The 25,872-nt window shown below is 36.8% G+C and overlaps 1 protein-coding gene across 3 annotated transcripts in view; it reads left to right on the top strand.

Annotated features, from left to right (window-relative positions):
* The window catches only part of FAM135A (family with sequence similarity 135 member A), an 81,194-nt gene extending 57,076 nt beyond the window's left edge, over window positions 1-24,118 (top strand). For all 3 annotated transcript variants that reach the window (XM_085217824.1, XM_085217823.1, XM_085217825.1), the window contains 8 exons: window positions 187-2,497; window positions 4,398-4,558; window positions 6,613-6,704; window positions 8,708-8,805; window positions 13,804-13,955; window positions 15,010-15,120; window positions 21,495-21,608; window positions 22,357-24,118. In XM_085217824.1, coding sequence (XP_085073950.1) covers window positions 187-2,497; window positions 4,398-4,558; window positions 6,613-6,704; window positions 8,708-8,805; window positions 13,804-13,955; window positions 15,010-15,120; window positions 21,495-21,608; window positions 22,357-22,562 — 3,245 coding nt within the window. In that variant the 3' untranslated portion in view covers window positions 22,563-24,118. The remainder of the gene's footprint in view (window positions 1-186; window positions 2,498-4,397; window positions 4,559-6,612; window positions 6,705-8,707; window positions 8,806-13,803; window positions 13,956-15,009; window positions 15,121-21,494; window positions 21,609-22,356) is intronic.
* The last annotated feature ends 1,754 nt before the right edge of the window (window positions 24,119-25,872 follow it).

Below are 25,872 nucleotides of genomic sequence, written 5' to 3'. Positions count from 1 at the left end.
ATAACTAAGTATTTTTTCTTGACATTTCTTGATGGCTTTGAAGGAATACATTTGTTTGCTAGGTAATCTTTAGACTGAAGCTGTGAGAATGTGTAAAGTTGTATAATTACCAGTGTTTTATCGCTTCAGTTACTTGCATAACCTTGTAAACAATCCTTTTTTTTTCTCGCTTTTTTTTGATAAAAGATATGGATGTACCCTGGTTGGTAGTTCAGAATCTTCCAAGGTCAGAGTCCAATAAACTGGATAAATTTGAAGCTGAAGAAGGTTTCGTAGCTGGATTCACTAGCCCGGAATTGAAAACAAGACCTGCAGGTGCCTCCAGCCTTTGGCATTCAGAAAATGAAAAGATGCTAACAAAGTCTTTGAAAGGGAAAAATGAAGATGCAAATAAACCCAAAGTTAAGGTTACTAAGCTCATGAAAACAATGAAACCTGAAAATACGAAAAAAGTCGTGAAACAGAACTCTAAGGACTCTGTGGTCTTAGTAGGCTACAAATGTTTGAAAAGTGCAGCACTGGAAGATACCTCTAAAAGTCCAGAAGGCAGGCCTTCCTGCAATACTAATGAAGGGCTGGACCCTGCAGTAAGTGGATTTCCTTGTGATACAAAGCCTTGCACCCGGCAAATAAGTCAAAGAGAATTTGTGTGTTTGACATCTGGAAGTGAGGAAAACACTGCTAAGATTGAAGGTGTTCAACCAAGTCAGGGTAGCCCTGTGCACAGTGAAAACATGGCTATTTTTGGTAGACTTACCATCTCCCAGGCAGGCCCTGGAACTGTGCAAGCAGACAGTGCTCTACAACCCAGAGATACACCTGAAGGTTGTCATGGAGTTCAGCCAGCTTCCTTGGGAGTTAGGACAATTGAGGTCAAACCAAGTAGTAAGAATCCTTATGAAGGGGAGAAAGTAACTGTTCATATTGGATCATGGGCTGAGTTTCCACAAGATGGAGTGCAAGGAGAGAATCTGCAGACACCCAATATTCAAGCTTCAGAATCTGGAAACAAGTTGCATTCAGGAGAACCAATGCTTGAAAAGGAAGATGTCCATGAAAAAAACTTCCAACACACCAGTGATATGTTAACAAAAGTAAAAAATAATCAGCCTAGTTTATCTACAAAAGAAAGCCTGCTTTCTGTAAGCGGAGACGTCACTAAATTACCAGACGTTAATGTGACGTGCGCCTCTTCTAGGTTTTCAGATTCTGGCATAGAAAGTGAACCGAGTTCTTTTGCAACTCTCCCCAACCCTGATCAGGTTTTTGAAAATGTTCAAGGGCAAAGTGCATGCAATGCTGAGAGATTATTTCCTCAGCTTTTACTGAAACCAGACTATGCTATAAAAAATGCATTGGAAAGCCATTGTACTGAGAGTACTAGTGCTGTAAGTGAAATACAATCATCCTTGACATCTATAAATTCTCTGCCTTCAGATGATGATGAACTGTCACCTGATGAAAATTCAAAGATAACTATAGTACCTGAATGCCAGCTAAGTGACAGTAAAACTGTACTGGATCTTGGAGCAACTGATTTGCCAAAATGTGATGATAGTAAAAAATCAAATACCAATCTGCAGCAACACTGTGTTGTATTTTCAGGGCATTCAGATAAAGAAACTATGTCCATACATTCCTCACTCTCAGGAACAAAAGAACTTTTACACTTAGTTGTTTCAGATGAGGTTACATCTTCTGATGTGAAAAGCAGCAGCTCACAGGCAGACCTTGGCACAACCTGTACGGACTCTCAGGTCCTAGAAAGATATCGTAACACTACAGAAGACACAGCTAAATTGCATTTAGAAATTACTTGCTTGGATGAGCCATCTGTTCTTTCAGGTTCTTCATCTGTACATGCAGGGTATGAGGTTGAAAAACCAAATGAAGGAAAATATAACGAGCCTTTAGAACTAAAGGAGGCAGTGGAAGAACTGTCAGCAGCTAAAAGTGACACTGGTACTGATAATCCTTCTCCAACAAGTAGTACTGATATAGTAAAGCAGGGGCTTGTAGAAAACTATTTTGGCTCTCGAAGCAGCACAGATATTTCAGATATTTGGCCTATGGACAACAGCAATCCCGTTAGCCCTCAAAAAGAAACATATGAAAAACAAATTATTTGCTCTTCCCAACAAGATGATGAAGAAGAGGAGGATCAAGAAATGATTGAAAATGGGTATTACGAAGAAACAGACTATGGTATATTAGATGGAGCTTCTGGTGCTGACCAAGATCCTGATTTAGCAGAAGAAAGAGCCCTGAGGTCTGAAAGGCTTGATAGTGGGCATCTGCGTGATGGAATGACTGTGCCTCCCGTCTGTACTCCTGGTTGTCTGTCTTTTCCTTCTTCTCTGAGAGACTCTCCTTGCAATGTTATCTGTTCTTCAAGGAACAAATCTGATGCAATTACACAGCAGCCAGGCAGCACATCTTACAGCTCAGCTTCTCCTGTTTCCTGGTATGAAAGCTCCCCAAAGCCTCAAATGCTGGCGTAAGTGATTGTTTTAAAATACAGTTTATTTGCTTCTGGAAATGATGTTAATATAATATGAAGGGGGAAAATAAGCATGATTAGGCTTCAGAGAGCCCCCCAAGACTGTGGCTTGTGGATTCTGCACATTTAAGTAGCAACACAATTTAGATATTCAAATAAAAAATGTGTTAGCACAGAATTCCTTAAATCAGCTACACAAACTTCAAGGAAAATGCACGTATTTTGTTCCTTTAATAAGTTCCTTTTTAAAAAAATAAACATACAACCCAAAAGTGATGTTCTAATGGTGTTTAATGAAATGGAAGCTGTTAAAATAGCAAGCATAGGAAAATATGCTTCAAGTTTAAAAACATGAAAGCAAAAAAACATCTGTAACTTTTTGTTCATTCTAATTCATTGTAAAGCTGTCTGACAGCATAACCCTATTTTTTGATCTTAACAAAGTGTAACATCTCAGAGACTATAGTGCTGTAATTACACTACAGTTGGATACCAGGAAGCCCAAATTTAGAGCAATGTCAGGAATCCCAAATGCAAACATAACAGTTTCCCTGATAACCCCTGCTGCTACCAGAGCATGGGAAGTAGCAGCCTAATGTGTTGTATTGGAACTAAAATGTTGCTGTCACAATAAAGCAAAGTTAGAAGGTAGATAAAGACCAGATAGTTTGTGGTTAGCAGTTGATTACAGAAGGAAGGTTCTAGCAATTGTGGCAGAAGCAAGATTAGAAGTGAGAGGACAGAAAAGAAGCTTTGAAATAACAGGGAGTGGGTACTGGCATGGAATAGGAAGGATGAAAAGCAAAGACTGCGGCATTCCGAAAGAAAAGGGCAATGCAGAGTAAAATTTGATGCTTGGCCTAGGGGAAAGCAAGTCTTATGGACTGTTGGATCACTGATTCCAGAGGGCAAAAGCTGCATCTTAGAGAACTAACTTTAGCACATCTCAGTCATTAAGCATTCCTGCAGTACAAACTGAGTAAACTCTGCTGCAGAGGGTGGGGTAAACTGACTACAGTGGTGTCTTGTCAGTTGGTGAGGAATGAGCTAAAGAAAAAGTTGGGAAAACAGAGAATGAAAATTAGGACGGGAGGAAAACAAGGAGCCATTGGAAGAGGACGGGTTGCAGAGTGACTATGAGGGATCATGCAGAACAAACAACATAAAGAGGGAAAAAAACATAAAGCTTTTTGCTCAAAGCAACACTGCTTGAAATATTTCAGGCAAAACTGGTAGACAATTAACTATGTAGGAAGGTCATGTACAAAGAAACTATGGGAAGGGATAGAAAGGAAGAGTGCAAAGAGCTCCTGGCATATGGGCAACTCAGCTATTAGAAACTATGATGCAAGCCTGTAATAGGTAAGAGATCAGAGGTCTGGATCTAGTTTTCTTCTGAAGAAAATACCAGTTACTCAGCCTATTAGATTTTATCATGAGCAGAGATGTTACTGATTCCAGCCCTCTGCTGATCTATGAAATAGTTTTTAAGTTTGACAAGAATTACAAAAATTCATTGGAAATCTTTACCTCGACTTTAGATCAGGTTATAATTCCAGTAATATTGCATTTAAACAAAGCTGTCACTTAGTTAAGACCAGAACAAAACCAGAAATTCAGTGTTTTCAGAAATACAGAGATTTTCAAAGGAGAGAAGAGTCAAGCTTGGGGCATGGATTTTCTTATAGTGGACAAGGGACTGTAGAAAGCTGGAAATGAAAACATATTTTGAGCAATTGGCTTATTTTGTGAAAATAGTAATTTTATAAAAAATTTTTGTTCCTGTCAGTCATGTAAAGACAAAAGCAAAAAGTCACTAAAAACGCTATGGTAGGAGATCCTAAGTTTGTCTGATAATAGTAAATGTTTCTTTATCATAAATATTGTTTCTTTCCAGTTTCCTCCAGGCTAAGGAAGAACTGAAGCAACTGAAACTTCCTGGATTTATGTACAGTGATGTTTTCAAACTGGCCTCTTCAATACCTTACTTCAGTATGGAAGAAGATGACTGTTCAGAAGAAGGAATACATCTTATAGTCTGCGTCCATGGCCTAGATGGTATGCTGGGAAATATGACACCGAGTGAGATGACAGTTCAGGTCACCAGTTAGATTTAGTTTTTGTACTCTGAACTGAGCACTTCTGGAACAGGTTCACCTAAGAGAGATGGGGATCTGACACTGTGCTGTTATATGAACAGTGTGTTCCAGAAAATCACTTGAATTAAGAATTTTATATAACGTTTGTCTTGAGTAAATATTTCTTCTGCATAAACCCAGTTTATGCCATAATTCATATCAGTTATATCTTCTGGTCTTTATGTCATCTAAGTATTTGCCCATACTGCAGTAAGAGAGCAGATAGTAACAAAACAATTTTGTTTAGAATTTGTAATGTTACATTGTCAAGGAGAATAAAAAGTGTGCATGTTGTTATGAAAAAAATGTTACATGTAAAATGCAGTCAAGTGTGTATTAAGTTTTGAAATGTTAGATCACAGAATCACAAAATGGTTGAGGTTTGAAGGGACCTCTGGAGACTACCTAGTTGAATTCCCCTGCTCAGCACAGGTTTGCCCAGTGGGATTCTGAATATCTCAGGGACTGAGACTTTACTGTAATAATAATGAAAATATCCCTTGCTAAATGAAAGACAATAGGAAAATTTAAATAGTGTAGAATATAGCAGCATAAATTTGAACACTGACAGGCACGGGGTATCAGTCACCTCTCCAGGAAGCCTGTACCAGTGTTTGATCACTCTCATGGTAAAGAAATTTTTCCTATTGTTCAGTCTGAACCTCCCCTGACACAGGTTTGTGCTATTCCCTGACATACCATCATTTGTTACTGGGCAGAAGAGGTTGGCTCCATTTCTTGTACACAGGAAGTTTTAGAGGGTAATAGGTGTCACTTCTTAGTCTCCTTTTTTCCAACTAGCCTATCCATGTGTCCTCAGCCTCTCTTCCTTAGGATATGCCTTCAAGCCCTTTTACCAGCTTTGCTGCCTTCCTCTGGTTGCATTCAAGCTTGAGTACGTTCACCTGCTTTTAGTTCAGAATATATGCACACACCAAGAAATAATGTCTGCTCTGGTTATGTTATTTCACATCATTCTGCCATCAACCTTTTTGTCTCATATTGAGAAGCTTCTTAAATAACAAAGCAAGAAGACAAGACCCCAAAGAGCAATAGATAGACTGTTGGGCTGGACTGAAACTTGCACAGCTGTCTTACTACTTTTTCAAATTCCTAATTTAAAAAAAAAATTCAAAATAATGGAAAGGCTTTTCCTTCTGCCTTTGAACAGAAAGTATCCATTGTTCTCAAACCAAACTCAGAAACGCTTCTTCTTCCTAGTGTAAATGTTTGTGTGGTACAAGCATACCTAGAGGTGACACAAAAGGTAACTTGGGCATAAGAACTGTTATTAAAAAAACATGTATTTGAAGCCGTAGAACAATCCATATAGATAGATTTTTCTTCCAAAACAGGATGTTCATACAAATTACTTCCTCTTAATGAGGGGTGTTTTGTTTGTGGGTTTTTTTTTTCTTTTAAGACAGAAAGAGTATCTTTCTTCCAAAGATATGCATAATCATTGATATAGGGGAATTTCAGGACTCTACTTAAACTACCTTTGGTTATCTTATGTGCCCATCTGTGGATATCTTTATCTGCTGATGGCCCAGTTTGCTTTTTTACCCTGTGAAAAACTTTTCAACTTGCCTTTATGCCTTGCTGCTTCACTGAAATCTTTTAAGTTAGCTTTGAGTTCTTTAATTGACTTTTATCAAAGTTAATTAGGTTTTCAGAAATTTAGTGTTCACAGTGCCATGTATATGCTGGATGCTAAGACAAAATCAAACATGACTTCCTTGCTGTTTTAAAATGATGTCTGTAATTGAATGTCATTTCTGTAGACCATTTTGTCATTGCATTTGACATTGGAGCTTATCTTCCCGAGTCTCACTGAATTTTAAATAGGGCTGAGAATATTATTAGCTGTGTTTAAATATAAAGTTGTGCCATACATTCATTTCAGTGCTCTAAATGCTTTTTATTGCAAGTTCCCTTTGCAGTATCTAACTGTTGATTGTTTTTCCTCTTTAGGTAACAGTGCAGATTTAAGATTAGTGAAGACTTACATTGAGCTGGGGCTGCCTGGAGGGAGAATAGACTTTCTTATGTCCGAAAGAAATCAGGTATTTGCCAGCAAGAGGAGAATTTTTGTAAAGCAATGAACACTGTATGCTTTCAGACATGTTTATCTAATAGTTCTATTGTGTTACAGTTTACCATGTTCTATATATTTTATTGTATTCTCATAGAATCCGTAATTTGCTCTGTGACTCACATTGAAGTGGTTGCATAACTTAGTAAGATAATGAAGGATATATACAAGGAGTAATATTTGTTGCTGCCATTTTGTTGTGTCTACTGATATCTGCTCAGTTCTCAGATTTTGTAGATAAAATACCTCTAAGTAGTAGAAGTAGTAATGGTAGAAACTTGCATGGCAGGAAGGAAGATGCATTATTTTACAGGAACTGATCTTTTGTCAGTGTACTGCAAGACCTTGATTATGACACCGAATTGACATTGATTTAGCTTTGTCTTAAATTTTTGTGAACTTTATTATTTTCAGATAAAGTAAGCTTGGAAAAGCGTGGAAGACCAATTTTCACATGTTTTTTTGGTTTGTTACATATTGTATTAGACGTAGTTCAGGGAAGCATTAGAACAGAGTCTCTGCAGTGACTTAGAGGAAAGGTTCAGTTAGTGCAGTGGTGTGTTTCTGGAGATAGCTGCTTGGATGCTTTGAGAGCAGGCTGGGCAGGCCCTGAGCCATGCCTTCTCTTCTGTAGCCTTAAAATTTTTGACAGTCTTTAGTTCTGAGATTTAGGAATTCCACTGAGACCACTGAGCCTAATAGCTACTGATGGATTTTTCTCCTTACTGTTGGCTTGTTCTTTTTTTAGTGTTTTTATTTTGAATTTCCACAGCAAAGAGTTGAGATTCGTTCTACTGTTCATATACATGAATTATCCAGTCGCAAACAGTGACGTTTAAACCAATCCCTCTTCATCTTGTTGGGCTTTTTTTGGAAAAGACAAAAAACAAAAACTAGTCAATAAACACTACCCATTTTTTGCTTCATTTAATCAAATATTTTATAAACAAGTAGAATTTCTCCCTCTTCAGGAGGTAGCTGAAAACCTAGTTCATGCCGTATTTCTCAGGCACATGTGGAACAATTTCTAGACATTCATGTTATCTGTCTCTGCCCATTTTCTAACTTCCTGTCCTTTAAAATAAAGTCAGAACTTTATAAGGCATTGGTGATGCTTGTGCACAATGAAATTACAAAATGCTATATTGATATTTTCTAATGCTTTCCTGACGTTCCTTATATAAATTATTATATAGAACATGGATATACAGTTTATTGTTTGCATGTATACTTAGAGCTGTTTTTCCCTATGTAACATTGTTTTGCATTTCTTGCCTTTTTATCACCCAGTCATGCAGTACTATCAGGTTCTTCTGAAGTTCTGGTCAGTTGTAGAATAGATTATCCTGGATATTTGGCTTTGTCTACAAATTCTGACATCTCATTACTCTCTTTCTTCCCTTATTCAGACCGTTTATCAGTATGTTGAATACTGACTTTAGCATAGATCCTTTGGAACTTTCATTGAGAAGTTTTAGGCACCTTTGCCTACCTCTTTTTAAATTTCTTACTGTTAATCGTTACAGAGAATTGGCTGGGAATTGGGAATTAGAGATTTTGTTGTTTTGAATAAACAGTACTTATGCAAACTTTCTCAGAAATTGTCTCATATTTCTATTTCCTGGGCAGTGTGATTTAGTTTTGAAAGTTTGGCTTTCATTTTTGCTGCAGATAAGGTTTATATGTAGGGGAAGCCTTAGAAGTAAAGCTGACTGTGTCATGTTGATAAGATTTGTTTTGGTGTGTTAGAAGCAAATAGTGTCACAATGAAATGTTTATTACTTTATTCCATGTTACAGGGAAAAAAATGAAAAAATGAGAATACCAAGCTGTGTGTAGTATTCAGAGTTAACATGAATGCTTTTATTTGTATTCTGTTGAACAAAACTCTGGGGAATAAGAATTCAGACTGCAGAATGCATATTGCTGTATTAGAAAATGCAGTTATTATTTTATATTTCTTTTATTTTACAGAACGATACCTTTGCTGATTTTGATTCCATGACAGATCGCCTTTTAGATGAAATTATACAGTATATACAGATTTATAATCTAACCCTTTCAAAAATCAGGTAATATCTGTTCTATACTACCTATAGAAATAAACTTAAAAGTAGAGTCCTGTGTTGTTGTGAACTGTGATGCTTGGAAGCAAGCCACAAGAGAGAAAAGGGAGAGAACTTCATGGCTGAGGAGGAACAGGGAAAAGGAGGAGAGAGGAGAGAGGGAAATAAAACCAAAGTAAGCAAGCTCACTTGTTCCTGATAATGGTTGTAGTACAGAGTGGGTCATGCATTACATTTCAGGAACTGCTGTCCTGCACTGCCTTAGAGATCCTGTGGGATGGTGATCTGTAGTGAAACGTAAGTTTTTGAGAATGTAGAAGGAAACCATAAGAGTGCTATTCCTAGACAAAGTTAGGTTTTTAACTGATTTTAGTTTCTTCACGAAGTATGTATGGCATATTGTCTAGATTGTCATTCCTATAGGAAAGTTCAACCTAACCTGTGGCATTAAAGGGCAGCCGCATGAGAAAAATATTTCTTTGTTTTGAATTTTTTCTACTCTTCCATCTGCTAGAAAGCATGTTCTGCATCTTAATTTAGAGTGCAGTATATGCATTCCTCTTCCCTTTTTCAATTATTCTCAGGGAATACCTGTTCCATTTATATTCTCAGTGTAGAGTGCACTGTTGGCAGATGTCATTACTAACTCAGCTGTGTTGCTGGAGTTAGCTTTTTGATAGATGAAAGGAGCAAGTTAAAGTCTGGCTTCACCCATTTGTTTAGACATTCTCTTATAATGCATCTGTAGTGCTTTTTGATTCATTAGTGGCTGTTAGTTATCCCACAGGTTTCTGTGTAGTCATGTGCTTGGGAAGTCTTAGCAAGATACAGAAAATATCTAACATGTTCAAATTTAATCTCACGTTTTAAACAAATGGTCATAGTTTGAGATTTGACATGGTTAATTTTGTTCAATGTGATTTTGAAAACACGCATACTGCATGTGAGCACCTCAGTATTGGAGAGTTCAGTATCTGCTGATCTCTCTCTTATCCTGTGGTCAGATGGACATACCCACCCACTTATCTTCCCATCATGCATATCTGAGAATTGAAGTCTCTTTTGATTTGTTTTTTTTTTTTCAGTTTTATTTATTGCCTGTCACTTGAATGACAAAAAAAAATTACATTTTTTAATTTTTTGTTTCCTTTACAAGAACTCCACTTCTCTTTGCCTGTCACAAAGCAGAATTTTCCATCCATCAACTTTTGCTTTTCTTATGAGGAAGTTGCAAATCGTGCAGCTGTTTCATTGTAGCTGTATGAGAGATCTTTCAGAAAGTTGTGCTTATATGCATGCTCTTGAAGGAATGATCCAGAATGCCCAGGAAAATAATCTTCAGAAAGCCTCACATTCCTACTTTATTTTGATTGTCCCAGTGTAGAGAAAGTGTGCTTTGTTCTAGCTGGTCGTGTTCTCCTTAATGATGCTAGATCTCTTCCTAAAATCTATCTGTGTACTAAAGGTGTTCTCTGTACAAGAGCTTCTAAATTAAATTAGAAATCAGTCTCCAGGCCTATAATGATTTCATAAGGCAATAAGGACTGGGCAGCACCATGTCTCAGAAAAATCTACCTTGTCCCTCTTCTACATCCAGAATCTTGTTATGGGCAAAAGGAAATGCTCTTTATTATGTGTAAAATGTTCTGTATAACAAAGCATTCCTAGTATCTGTGTGTTAGGCTCTCCTTTCAGCACATCTGAGTCCTAAGATTGGTGGTTTACATCTTCCTTCAGCAGAATGGAGAGGAAAGGGTTACTGTGGGACATCAGCATCCTGGGGCTTTATGTTGGGGCCTTGGCCTTGAGTCTCCTATTTTTTGTCTGCATTTTTGCCCACATGCCCTTTCTTTTCACTGTTTCCCAGTTACTTAGCTTTTCTAACACTGTTTTTATTTCCTGACTTATGCTTCTGCAGTGCACATTAATTGACTGCTGGAGACTTCAGGCATATATCTGTCTGCACTCCATCACACCACATGTTATTCTGGTGATGCACATTTCAATTCCCACAGAACAAAGACATGTTGTTGTTAGAAACTGCAATGAAACTAAAGCAGCTTTAGGCCTGACTTGTTCCTGTATTGCTAGACAGTTGTTGTCACAGCTAAAATAAACTCAGATTAGCTCAGGCCAAGACAAGTCAAGAGAAATTATGAGATTCTACACCACCCAGTCAGTGCAAAGCATCGTGCCTTCAAGTAATAGCAAAATTGTACTCAGTGTGCTACATTCTTGTACTGAGATAAGAAGAGGCACTCCCTGTGCCATCAGAACCCAGAGCCATACTGTATTGTCAACTTAATGAATATCAGGTAATGCTAAAGCTCATACCTGTTATTATATCAATACACCATCCAATATATGCATTAGTTTTCTTTGAACAAAATTCTACTCAGAATGTGACTAGGAAGCACGAACTAGAAGTTTCATTCAAACCAGCAGCAATTTATTTCATAAAAAAACTATTGGCTAAAGAATGACCAAATAAACCACACAATTTTTCCTGCTAGGCGCGCATTAAAACATCTATTCGCTATTCAGACTCTGGGCTTTGTCTTGTTCAGTCAGCTATCTCTCATGGTGATGTTTAGGGAAAGAGTATAAGCAGAGGACATACCACAGAAGGTACCTATTGTGGGGATACCATTTGCTACTTCAGAAAGTTCCTAAGCTTGAAATTGTTTCAACATCTTTTTAATTATGGCTTTTTTTCCTTTTGTTTTTATGGACATTTTTTCCTTTTGTGAATTTTCATGCTTAGGCACAATCTTTCATTTATTGATACAGAATAAAGAGGTTTTACTGTGCGTAGTTCTCCAGTACAATCTCAGTTTGGAAACTTAGGGCGTAATGCAAATATAAATATGTAATTTTTTAACTTTAGCAATATCTTGTCTTCAAAAGGCAGTAATGTTGCCATCTGCTGTTCAGAAATGCATTGGTATTGCAGAGTATTCCACAGTTGCAGGTATCTGAAACAACGAGTAGGTTGGGTTACATTTTCATCTTACACTTTCCAAAGCTTTTTTCCTCACACTTGATTTGAAGAAATCCTTAAAACTTCCTCTAATAGAAAATAATATTAAAAGCTTATTGCACGTTCACCTACAAATCTTGATTTCAGTACAGTATGTTACAGTAACTTTTCTTATTTTTCTAAATCTTTACAAATGAAGAAGCGTTCAATCTTTGAGATTGATTCACATAGCTAATTGCAAGCATGCTTTTTTTCTCAGATGGGTGTTCCATGTTTCTAAACTTTTGATTTAGATAAGTCCATATTCTTGGGGATGATAGGATTGATGACGTGCCACTTTCTTATAGTACAGTACAAGAATTTCTCATCCCTTTATGCTATTTAGTGAACAGTGGCTGAACTATCAGCAAACTGTTAAGAGAACATCTCTGCTGAGGTTCAGATCTTCTTTAGAAAATAACCTCTCCTTTACAAGAGCTGTAACTGTGATGCAGATCACCTACAAAATGAACTCGCTCAATTTCTGCAGGCACCTTTTGTACCTATAAAAATATCTGTGGTTTTGGTTTTTTTTGGGTGTGGATGTCATGATGTACATTAAGAGAGTAGTTTCAAATTTTAGTATTCAAGGGAATCAGCAACTCTGTGTTTTTGTTTTCAAATATACCCCAATTGTACTTTTAATGTGACTATGCAATATCACAGAGGAGACATATTTTTTATTTCCAAGTCAGTTAGGTAAACACAGCAAGCTGTGGCAAAGAACTTCTGATTTGCAGGAATTTTGAATATCTAGTCCTGAAAGTGGCCAGAAAGAATGTACATATATTGTTAGACTGTATTTTAGTAAGGAACAAATAGCCCATTCTGACACTGAAATGTACAATTCTGTCAGAGTGTAGAAGTGACCCTACCATTCTGTAGCCAAATGATTGAATTTTTTCACTTAGCTTTAAATTGGAGTTTTCACAGTTAATAATTCTTGGTCAGAAAAAAAAAGTAGCAGTGTATTTTATACACATTGGCAACTTTAGCTATTTTGAATGCAGTGATAAAAGGAACATTGGAGGGGTGATATGTTGGTGCAATTAAGTGACCTAGCCATGGTAGTTCTGCTATAGATTTCCCAGACATTACTGGATGGTTACCTGTTTTCTCCGAGTCCTGAGATTACTTCTGTAAGAGAGGAAGACAAGTTTTTTTCCATTTAATTTTATGAATGTTATACTATATCCTCTGTAACTTGGTGCCTAAGATAGTGTGATCCTTACCCCTCTGCAGGGGTATGCAATTCTAACTGCATAACAACTAGAATTGCTTTATTCTGTAGTTTCCCTGCTAAAGAAATGCTTTGTACAGATTTGCAGGTATGGCAGGAGGTAACTCAGATCAAGTAATAATTATTCTTAGAGTTACATCAAGTCTTCACTCTAACTTGATTAACTAGGCAGACAACTAAATACGATGTTCTCCTTCCAGACAGGTATCCTCAGTTGCCTACCTCAACCTGATAATTACTTCTTTTGGTTGAACTGCTAAGCAGATTTGAGATGTTACTTCTATTATAAAACGTTCAAATTCAGTTAAATAATGGTTTTCCCATTTATAAGAGTTCAATTTTGAAATCCCCCAATAAGTTGATTCAGTATGTATATATTATACTGAATGCCATCACATGTTGTGATTTATTCAATTATGCACCTCTCAAAATATTTTCTGAATACTTGGTGCTAGGGGAAATACACCCAGCAACAATCCTGGGTTTGAGTGGGAGGGTAGTTTGTTTTCACCAGCTTTCAAAAACAGTTTGTACAATAATTGTAGAGAACATGTTTCTAATGAATATTTGTGTAGCTTGGGAGATGCAGACAAGCTGTGTTTCTATTATTGCCTAAAATAAAGGCTGGAATGTTTTCCTTTTGTTTTTTTTCTCCTTCAGCATTTTATGATAGCAGTTTTATCTTTTTCTATGTAAAAGAAAAAAAAAAAGATTACCATCAAATTGTGTTTTTATTTTTAAACAGCTTTATTGGCCATTCACTGGGTAATTTAATAATTCGTTCAGTGCTCACAAGACCTCGATTTAAATATTACCTCAACAAGCTTCATACCTTCTTGTCTCTGTCTGGACCACACCTTGGTACTCTCTACAACAGCAGTGCTCTTGTGAATACAGGTAAAATATTATTATTTATAGTGTAAGATCAGGGGAGGTTTAGTAGGTAAATGCTCTAAAACTATGTCTGTTTTTTTGTGAAGACTGACTGTAGGTGAAGCAGAACTCTAGCAGAAACTGCAAATAAATTCTAAGAAATCTTTTTAGATAACATACAATTTTTAAATTAATTAAGGATGGAAACTTGTTTCTGAGTTTAACAATTGCCTTGAAGGGCACAAAACCAAAGTGAGTAACACTTATTTTCACTACATATAAATATACTTATTAAACTGTTAAGAATACACTCTAAATCATGAAGAAAATTTGTTTATTTAATGCAAGCTCATTTACTGTTCTATTGTTTCATACAAAAATTAAGAGCAAAAACTTTCTACTCACATATGTTGGGCTCAAAAAAAGTTGACAGAAATTGCTGGCCAGTTGGAGTTAATGTTGGAGACTAACAAAGCAGACCCTTTAGGATTTTGGAAAATACCAAGATAATAACAAGTAATGGCATTGTAATCTAAAGTACTACATCATGTGTATATAGCACTGGCCTTCAGGAAATCTCTATTAAAAATTAACTATTTCCCTGAGAGTTGAATCAGCACATGAAAGCCAGGTAGCCAGTGGGCTTTGCTCGTTGCCTAAGAAAGAGGGTACAAAATCACAGAAAGAAAATTCTGCTTTCTTTTTTATATCTTCTAATTATTTTTTATTATTTCAATTATTTTATAAAGTTATTTTCAGAAAGCTGAGAATGCTTGTTGATTACTGCTACATATTTCAACGTCAGAATGTTCTAATATTCTATAAATTGTTAAAATAGAGTTTGAATATTGCCTTGTGGCTAACACTGATACACTGTCACTTTTTCTAACTATAGTTATTTTTGTGAGAGCATGTGCATTAGTAGAAATAATGGTCTTCGTGCCTTATTATACATTTAGACAGGAAAGAAAATGACATAGCAACATCTGAAGGACTAAATGTATAGACGCTACATATCTGTCTAATTACTTTTCATATATTATTTTGGATTATATTCATCTTGTGCCTTACAATATAGGACTGTGGTTTATGCAGAAATGGAAGAAGTCTGGGTCTCTGCTGCAGTTGACGTGTCGAGACCATTCGGATCCACGACAGACATTCTTATACAAGCTTAGTAAAAAAGCAGGTAAGCTTTGCTAAGGTCTGTTATATTTTAAAGACCATAATGCGTATATGTGAATAGGAAACCTAGAAAATATGTTTCCAACAGGCTCCTTTTTTCAGTTTATTTAAGTTATATTGTGTTCAGTTCCATATTCTTCAAGCAAGTGAACAGTAAATTGTCCTTTTTTTCTAGAGCTGGCCCATACATTGAGACTTTCCTTCCTAACTAATAAGCCTAAGTTCTAAGTGCAACCACTATACTATGTATTTCAACTGCCTCTTGAGTTACTGCAGGGTGATGAGTCGAGAGATGCCACGCTTATTTAATATGATCTCTTTGCTATGAATAGATAGATATATAGAATATATATATTCTACAAATATAACATTCTGCTTTAAACTTCCTGCCAACTGATCTTTTATTTCTTCATTGGGGTTGACAGAGAAAATAAAACCTCATTTTGATAAAGGAAGAAGTTGTTCTTAGCTTCATAGCTAACCTCCACCCCAAAATTAGATTATTCATAATATATCATGAATATAATTTTCTCTGGCTTGCATATTCTTACATCAGATGGCTGAGAGTCAGTTTTGGCTGTGAATAACGTGCCAGTTTGGGGTTAGTTTCCATTAAGCATTATAAGGTTTATTGAGGATTCATTTGAGAAGTATTTTTACTTGTGTATCAGGCAAGCAGTTGTGGAGCCCAACATGCTCATTTGTATGGAAAATCTGGGTATGTTTTTCCGTCAAAATGTTTGTAGGTTGTCACAGCTGAAATCTTTTGGGTGGGAAAAGACCAAAAGAAAAGCTTTTGTGATGTTTGAATCCAAAACTTGTATGACAAGAAACAGAAAGGAATAAAAGGATAAATATATTATGAATAAATTCCCCCATCTGTATCGTGCAACTCTTCCTCTGTACAGCATCAGTCTGGCTGACATTATTTGCTATATGAACAGTCACACAGAATTTATTCTTGTCAAGTTCTTTGAGTTTTCTACATCCATTTTCCTTCAATGTAAAAATCTTCTGGTGGGATTTGCTATTCCTGCATTGTAATTCATTCTTTTTATAGCAGTGAAAGATAATTATCCTATAAGTAATGAAGTGAAATTGGATACATGGTTCATACTCAAGCAGGTGCTTATTATCACTAGTTGTGGTCTGATTTTTTGATTTAAAAATAGCTGATGCAAGTTGTTTGTTATTTGCCAGAGAACTTGGAGTAAATGGGTTAAAACCATATCTGTGTCGTGTTATGCCTACTAAATATCATACAATCACAGAATGGCCTGGGTTGAAAAGGACCACAGCGATCATGTAGTTTCAACCTCCTGCTATGTGCAGGGTCACCAACCACCAGAGCAGGCTGCCCAGAGCCACATCCAGCCTGGCCTTGAATGCCTCCAGGGATGGGGCATCCACAACCTCCTTGGGCACTGTTCCAGTGCATCACCACCCTGCTAATATCTAACTTAAACTTCCTCTGTCTCAGTTTAAAACCATTCCCCCTTGTCCTCTCACTATTCACCCTTGTAAACAGCCGTTCCCCTTCCTGTTTATATATGTTCACTCTCATATCAGGATATGCTGGAATAGTGATTCACCTAAGTGACAGAACTTCATGTTACAAAGTTGTTATTATTTATTGGTAGGTCCTTTAAAGTAAAAAGAAATGCATCTATCTAAGCCAAGTTTCCTTGTTAGAAAAGGAAGAACTACCTAAAAATGTTAACTTGTTAACAGCCTTTAAAGGCTAAACATTAAAGAGCCTACTTTTACATTATCTTCAAGAATTCTGAAAACTTGTGTCATAGGTTTACACATCTCATACACATAGGAATGTGTAATAGATTTTCCTTTGGGACACAACCATTCAGAATTATATTAAGTTAAAGCTATTTTATCTCTTAGAATTATCATAATCAGTAATTGCTGATTAGGTACAAAATCTGAACTTATCTGCTCATAAAAGCCAAGAAGTGGTAGGATAATTTTAAATGAAGAGTGATTGAGTTTGTGCTAATTCCTGAATACGAAGTTGCCTTGAGCACTGGTTGCTTTATGTTGGAGGACCATTTCTACCAGCTTTAACCAAAGGAAAACTTAGTTTTCTGATGTTACTTCTTCATAACAGTATTTTTTAGAATTATGTTCTTTGACAATAGTCTCCTTGAAGTTTGCTTGCCAGGTCTTCAGCAGCCACAGTCTGTTTGGTAGCTTCCGGGATCTTGCAAATGATGGTTAATTTCATACTGTGACAAGAAATTACAGCAGGTTGCCAGCTTTGATGGTGCTCAAGCTGTTCAATACAAAACCAATTGCAGAAGCACAGATGAAAAACCACATGAAATGTTTGCTCTCTGTAAACAGAATTTCACATTGTAGTATTGATTATGCAACCAAAAAAATAGAATTGAATTATTTGAAATGAACTTCATAAGATTTTTAGACACACACACATACACACCCACAAAAAAAAAATAGATACTGTCATCTACTTTTTAATTGCATGGCTCTTAGACATTAGAACATTGGTGGAAATGAATACGTCTTGTAGCTGAACAAAATTGTAGTAATGCAGACCTGTTCTCAAAAGGATAAGTAGCAATTAGTAGTAATATTACTTGAATCCAGTGCATTAATGAATTGTTCAGTAAGGACCGTGTTGTGATTCAATGAGAAGTTCAGGAATTTACACAGCTTCCATTTAGTCTATGGATTATGCTTGACTGTTTTCTACAAGTGGTAACTGCATCTTCATTTGTACTTTCTAATACCAAATGGTAAAATTAGCTAGCTGAGGGAATTCCAGATATTTATCGCCATATCACCAGAATAATGAGAAGGGTTTGGTTTGGTTGCTTGCTTTAAAAAAAAAAAAAAAAAAAAGATTGAAGAAGGATGTGTATTTGATCTCATTATTCAAATACATAACTGTTTCCAGTTGGAGCACACTGTAATTTTGGAGTGAGGAAGTGGAAAGGCAGTAGCTCCAGTAAAAAAGAAGATGCTTTCAGGTACAATGTGAGCACCATCCCAGGCACTTCTCAAGCTTCTCCAATTCACTTTGTTAGTCATCAAATATGCTCGCATTTGCACTTTATTTTGGCTGAGAAACTCATTTGGAAGCAAATTTCTTCATCATCATCCCTGTTTACTTCTGAACACAATGAGTGAGCTTTAGCAGTCAGTGCATATTTCATCCACCGGATCAGACAGAGCTGGTCCAAAATAAACTCTCCTGGAATTGGGCGTTATGATGGATGAGAGATTCCTAATGCTGACAGGGTTTTTCTGCAGTTCTGTTCTTTCCATGCCCCAGGGTTCAGAAATGTGAATTGCATGGCTGTGGTCTCTTCTAGGATATTTTTGTATTTACGTAGCTAGGCTTAGATTCATGTGTTCTAGCACTCCCACAGAACTTGATTAGTAGAATTCTGATGTGCTTGTTTATTGCATAGTGTCCCCTCTTTATAGATAATGCATTTTCCTAATCTCTGAAAGGAGGAAAGGAAGCTTGTTTGGGTTTCAGTTTATGTCTGTGTCAGCAACAGGTAGAGGGCAGGCTTGCCAGAGTTCAAGAAGCCTTTGGACAACACTCAGAAATACAGTTTGAATCTTGAGTGTTCCTGTGTGGAGCCAGGAGTTGAACTCAGTGATCCTTGTGGGTTCCTTCCAACTCGGGATATTTTGTGATTCTATGAGATAAACTATGAGTAAGCATGGTCTTCTGCTTTGAGATGTTTATTATGTAGAGGATGTCAGCTTCGCTTACTGGTCCTGTTTGGTTTTGTGGAGGGAAAAAGTATTTCAGCTCTTGCCTTGAGGGAGCATCTGGCAAATAACTTCATCACTTCTGCTAAGAGGAAGGACTTCCTTGCCCTTAATGTCACTATCACAGAGATGATGGAAGAATCTGGAAGGTTCTAAAGACGGATGCTTTAGATAAGTTCTATAAAGTAAAATATTCAAGGCTGAGTTTTAGCTGTCATACACCTGAATTGATTCTTCTCATCGACAAGTGGTTTGAGTTACCTCATGCTGTAGAAATTCAAGGGATTGCCAGGCTCTGTATGTTTGTATACACCATTTTGACTCTTTCTTGGAATACCCATCATACTGTAGCCATATAGTGCCACATGAACCGTATCAGAACAAATAACATCAAAACATAAGGCTTAGACATTTTTCTTCAAAATAAGCACAGAGACATCCAAAGAAAAAGCACCCAAGAATAGTTAAAACAGTAAAATTAGTGTCTGTAAAATACCCTATATGCCTTTTTTTTTATAATGATAAATTCTCTCAAGCACTTTCTCATAGTGAAAGATTCATGACGTTTGTCATACCAGAAGTAAGAGCAAGTTCAAGATATTATTTCTGTGAGCAAGAATAAAGCATAAAAATGAGTCACTGTGACTAAAAGGGGAATGCCTAATTTCTTGAATCATCATGTCCTAAGCCTATTCTTTTAATGTTTTTGTTTGTATTGCATTACATGTGAGGCTGAAGAGAGTCTATTTAAATGCTGATTAATGTCGATTGTTGTTCCTCCAGAGATTCCACAGGATGCTTCTTCCTTCCTCAGGTTGATTAAAAGATCTAGGCACTGAGCCAGCAGTGTGCCCTTGGGGCCAAGAGGGACAGCGGTATCCTGGGGTGAATTAGAAAGAGAGCAGCCAGCAGGTGGAGGAAGGTGATCCTCCCCCTGTACTCTGCCCTGATGAGGCTACAGTTAGGGTACTGTGTCCAGTTCTGGGCTCTGCAGTACAAAAAAGAAAGAGATCTTCTAGGAGTCCAGCGGAGAGCCACAAAGATGATAAAGGGCCTGAAGCATCTCCTACATGAGGAAAGGCTGAAAGGCTGGGTCTGTTCATCCTGGGGAACAGAAGACTGAGGGGAGATCTGATAAATGTTTATAAATATTTACAGGGAGGTGGGAGGCAAATGGATGAGGCCAGGCTCTTCTCGGTGGTGTGTATCAATAGGATAAGAAGCAATGGCCTAAAACTTGTGCATAGAAAGTTCCATATTAACATGTGGAAGAACTTTACAGTCAGAGTGACGGAGCATTGAAAAACCCAGAGAGGTTGTGGAGTCTCCTTCTATGGAGATATTCAAGACCCATCTGGACGCCTCCCTGTGTGACCTGCTGTAGGGTACCTGCTTTGGCAGGGGGTTGGATTTGATGGTCTCTTGAGGTCCCTTCTCATCCCTGTAATTCTGTGATTCTGTCATTTCTTCATACCTCTTACATAAGTGCTAATGGACATTTGTTTAGGGAAAGCTAATATAAAAACTACTTCATACAAGATAGATGTAGATTTCCAAAGAATTCACAAAACTTTTTACAGATTAGTCTGCAAAGAATTCCTATCTTTGATTTATTCCAAAAGCATTATTTTCATCTCAGTACAAAGTTTCTGAACTGGCAGCTGAATCTTTGTGTAAGATTTGTTGCAGTCATTTTTAATCAGATGTCTAATAAAAGATTCCAGTGATTTAGCTGATCTGCTGAGACAGTATTGTTTTTAGTGGGCACAGGCCAAAAAATAAAACCAAAGAAGCACACAAACAATGAAAAAAAACCAACAACGTGGATTTCCTATTTGAAGAGGAAAGGAACCAGGATTCAGTTTTGATGCATTTTTTAATGTTTTTATAGATTAACATAATTTTTACTTGGTCAATTTTCTTTCAATTTTGTTTTAAATCTGGCAATGTCCATCACTTTCTGATATACTGAAGTTGTTCAGTATTTTTTTTTTTTTAATTGACTTGGTTTGGAAATGTAGTCTTCGTCATACAGAGTCTATAAAATACTAGAAAGCTGGGGGACAACCTCTGGTAGAAAGGAAGGATTTTGTCTTGGATGGACTTCACAGCTGGGCGCAAGCTGGCCAAGGCGCAGAGTGAGGAGGTGGCTAAAAGAGCCACTTAGATTGGTGGGCTGTATTGCATCCATGTTTATGCTAGGCATTAACACTGGCACAACTACACTACTGATTGGAATGTCAGCAAAGACAAGGCACCATTCATCTTCACGTTTTTTAAGCAATGCAGAGGCTTTACTCCCTTCTGTCAGCCAGAAACTGAGCACCTGATTCTTACATTCCTTCTGTGCTAAGAAGCTGAAGTTTTAAAGCATGTTGGTTTTAGTTAAGAAAGATCACACGTGGGTCTCACCTGTAGGTATTAAAATACATGTGGAGAAAAGGGCAATAGCTCACAGTCATTCTGTAGCTCTATTGTAATTTAATTTTTCTGCATTTTTGTGTAAGATCTTATGAAAAAAAAAATCATAATGCCAAATTTCAGCTGCAAAAATATTTAATCAATCTTTAGTAATTGTCAGGTGATTCATTATTTCCTTTTTTTCTTTTCTTGTAGGTCTTCATTACTTCAAAAACATTGTCTTAGTTGGATCTCTACAGGATCGTTACGTTCCTTATCACTCTGCTCGCATTGAGATGTGTAAAACAGCTTTAAAGGATAAACAATCAGGTAATAAATGTAAAATGAACAGACTACTCAAATGAAAGCTTATGGGTCTCAGATTCATCCCATTTAATTTTGGGTGCGTAACTGAGACACCTCAGCTATGTCTGTAGACACCTTGGGCTTAGGCTATAGTAACAGAGAGGGAAAATGAAGAGCTGAATTGTTTTCTGATTCTGTCCTGTTCTGTTACACACAGCTGATGAGTCTGAGACTCATTTACAGCTTATAAATGTGGCTGAAAGTTAGGTGGGATGAACACAGCCCCTGACGTGTTACTCTGTGAATAGGGAGGGCAAATAACTTTCGTTTTACTGAGGATGCCAAGTTAGCTTCAAGCACATGGGCAGGCTTTATTTAGTTGGGGCTTAATACTAGCAATGAATGAAAATGCTCTTTTCCATTTTCAGTGGTGATTTGTTGTTGTATTTACTGCTGGGATATCCCAGCATAGTCACACTGACATTATATATTAGCAAATAAGCATCATTTACACAGTGAATATATAATATATAATAAGTGAATACCGATAAGCACTTTTTCACTATAGATGTATAATGAATAAATCCGTTGTATGTAAAGTTATGTTTTTGCATGGTATCTGAGGAACTTAAGCTTCCTGTATTCAGCCTTAACACAAAAGCAGCATAATACGCTCAGCACTTTTATTCCAGAACGCATTCATTTTCAGCTCAAGGTCATAGAACTGCATTCCTGGTGATTCACAGAGAACAATTTTTATTTTCCTCCACAGGACCAATTTATGCTGAAATGATCCAGAACCTGCTTCTGCCAGTTCTTCAAAATAAGGAATGTAATTTGGTTCGTTACAACGTAATTAACGCATTGCCCAATACAGCAGATTCTCTCATAGGGAGAGCTGCACACATTGCTGTTCTTGATTCAGAAATATTTTTAGAAAAATTCTTCCTTGTTGCTGCCCTGAAGTACTTTCAGTAGAGAAGAGCATCGTAAGAGACTTGGTTATTACCTCATTAACAGATGAATCAAATAATGTGTGATATTAAAGTATAGCTGCAGCTGTATTTTAAGAGATATTTATACTTTTTATATGGAAGATAATTTATATCATCCACACTTAGGGCTTTTTAACATCAACTTTTACTTTCTAGGTAATGTGGCTGTGCAATATTTTTTTATTTTGTTCTTTTTACTTTTCTATTACTTTTTCTTAATTTGGGGTACCTAATTATTTGGAGATTAAAGCACAGTGTGTACTCTGTTTGGTTTCTTACTGGCTTTTAAGACTACAGAAGTCAACATTACTTGGCTACATTTTACAAGACGCTTTAGATGCCAGAATTAATTGGCTTTAAAGGTTCTAAGGTATTACACATGCAATTGTTGTATTTTAGCACTGTAGGAAGTTTAACTGGAAACAAAACTTGCTGCTAAAATACTGGATATTTGAAAACAACTGTATCTGTGAGTCTTACAAAGACCCTTCCCGAGTTGTCTGTTCGGACATCACAGCATCTTAACCATTTTCTACAAAGTCATTATCAGCATTAGTAAATATGTTATGCCTGTGGGAGTATATTTTCTACTGATCTCAAAAACACCTTAGTTTACATATTCAATTTTATTACTGGAACTTTAGTTTTCAGAAGCAAATGGCAACTAAGGATTTTTGAATGTTTAATGATAGCTGCCTTCAAATAATTGGGGTTTTGCAAACCGTATTAAAATTGCTCCTTACTCTGTCAGCTCCTCAGACGAACGCGGACTGTTTTACATGGACTTCCTCGTATGTACGTGAAAGAAGTAAATGTTACAAACTTCTGCAATACTTTTATGAATTTATTCAATTTTTAAATATTGTTCAAATGTTTTATTGACTACAAAGTATTGTAAATAGAAATCGATACATCTTCAAATGGGACGATATTGTAAACTTTACCTGTTCAGTGATGCAGATAAAATGTTTTTGATATACAGGAATGTTAAAGGTCTATTGACTTTCTACTGGTGCTGAATAGCATTGAGTTCGGTTTCTCCTTCCTTCCCTTTTCTCTGTTTCAAACAAGAATTCACTAAAGGTGGGGCAGAAAAGGGTTACATGTGCATTCACTAACTGTAATGAACATTTTTTGAGAAACACAAATTTGTTGTATAATGCATGTTTATTTTTAGCATTGTGTTATTGCATCTGGTGTTAATAAAATGAACAAATGACTCTAAGGAAGCAATTAAAGGAACTGAAATCTTCTGCTAATTACCAAATCCCGGGGAGGCATTTTTGTATATCATTAATACTTTTGTATTATTTGAAATGAATGTAGCAATAATAGTTTGTAATGAAGTAATTTTACATTTTATATGGTTTGTTAATGCAGTCTCTGTAATAACATGCTTTCTTCTCTGCAGCTTACAGATTTCAGATGAGCATCTGCACTTTGGCAGTGTGTACACTTCAGAGTGCTTTCTTACAGAGTTGTTTTAGGCAAGTGCTTATTACAGAAAGATATCTTAAATACATTCCCATTCTAACAATATCTATTTTTATATATTTTTTATATTATGGTGGTACTGCTATGCTGTAAATATTTAAATTACATTGTGATATCTCAACTGTCTTTGTTTAACAGTGTTATAGTAGCTGACTAGTAGGTAAGTTGTTAATATCAGTTTCAAGAGATAGAGGCCATAAGTATTCAGACTTCTCTGTCGCTGTTGAAAAACGTTTGTCTTGGCTGTGCCTTTCTGGAACTGAAAAAGTGTACGTTGTGCCTTTGTGATTAGCAAAGCAGAAATATCCTGCACTGGAGCCACTTTTTAAAATATTCAAGTCCATCCACGTAAGCAGACTTGAATCCAGTCTAATGGATGGTGTAGGAAATGCTCTGATGTTTGCATGTAAACTTTTCATAGAACAGGGCAAATGTAGAGAACTTCTCTCCTCGCCCGTATTTTCCTCTGCAATCCATCCATGGTCGGGTGGCCCTTTGTGTCGTAGATTTTGTGGAGGCTGCTTGATACCTCAAAGCCTCAAAGGAGGGGCCAGTATTCGTTTGCTGTACTGAGTGGTGTGATGACCCCAGTGTGCCCTTGAAGCACGTAAAGTTCATATTTGCACTCATTAACTGTATGATACTTTTGTGGTGGTTGTTTGAACAACACATGCACTCATCCATGTTTGGAACATCTGTGCACAGCATGATCCAGCTGCTCTTGCATATATCTATTTTTTAGATAGAAATATGGACTTGCAGACATAATTCAGCACCATGTGATCTAGAGCAGCCATGAAATGCTCCATCTCTCCTCTTCTGTTTGAGTGAGGGCTTCATCTCTCTGCAGTGTCAGCAGCCTCCCTTTACGTGGGTATCCTGCAGCCACTTGGAAGAGGATGAGGCTGCATCAGGTGCTGCTTACAGAAAGGGAGTTAACAATCAAGGACTGACATTCCTTTAGAGAGCTGCCAGTCTCTTGCTCCCCGAAGGCATTACACTGTTCCTGTTATTTCACAAAGCTCCCGGTGGTATTATCAGGAGATTACTACAAGAAATGAGAACACTATATCTGAGGTTTTGTTCCCATGTAATGTGTATAAGTTAATTCCTTGGTCTGTATTTGAGTCTTCCATCAAAATTAAACTTTCTGATCCTAGAGATGTGGAAAACTAATTGGGGGGGAAAAAAAGAAAGAAAAAGGAAAAGGAAAAAAAAAAAAAGATTGTTTTGGAAATCACCAGGCCTTGCAGCTTATGTTCTAGCTCATCTGAACTGACCTGCATAGTGCGAGCCGGCTGTAGGTCTTCTACTCTCTGCTTTTCAGAACAGCAAAATAAAGAATAATACATAATTTTTTGCAGGGCAAACTGGAGAGTAAAAGAGAAATGATTGGCAAGCACAGGAAGGAAAGCACAAAACAAAATAACAAACCTTGTTTTAATCACAGTGGCATGTTCCTGTGGCATGTGCTTACATATGTTCTTATATTCAGGTAACGTTACATTCAGGTCTTATGTTTGGGTTCACAATCTCTTCAACCACAAGATCTAGGAATACATAAATCAGGAGCAAAAAGTGAAGTTTACATTTTTACAGGAATATGCTGGAAATGAAGAATAAAGGGGGAAAAAAGCTCTGAAGACCTCCTTATTTTTGGTCAGAAGAATCATACCTAATTATTCTTACGTAGTTGTTTCACCCTTACCATTTGGGAATGCACGCAAGTGCAATTTTTCATGAGTTTACTTTAATCTCTCAGAGAACAGAGCTTACCCCTACTCGATGCCTGCAGGCAG

Source organism: Meleagris gallopavo, chromosome 2 (assembly GCF_905368555.1).
Source record: "Meleagris gallopavo chromosome 2, MGAL_WU_HG_1.1, whole genome shotgun sequence".
Lineage (NCBI taxonomy): Eukaryota > Metazoa > Chordata > Aves > Galliformes > Phasianidae > Meleagris > Meleagris gallopavo.
This window is presented reverse-complemented; position numbering and strand designations above follow the sequence as displayed.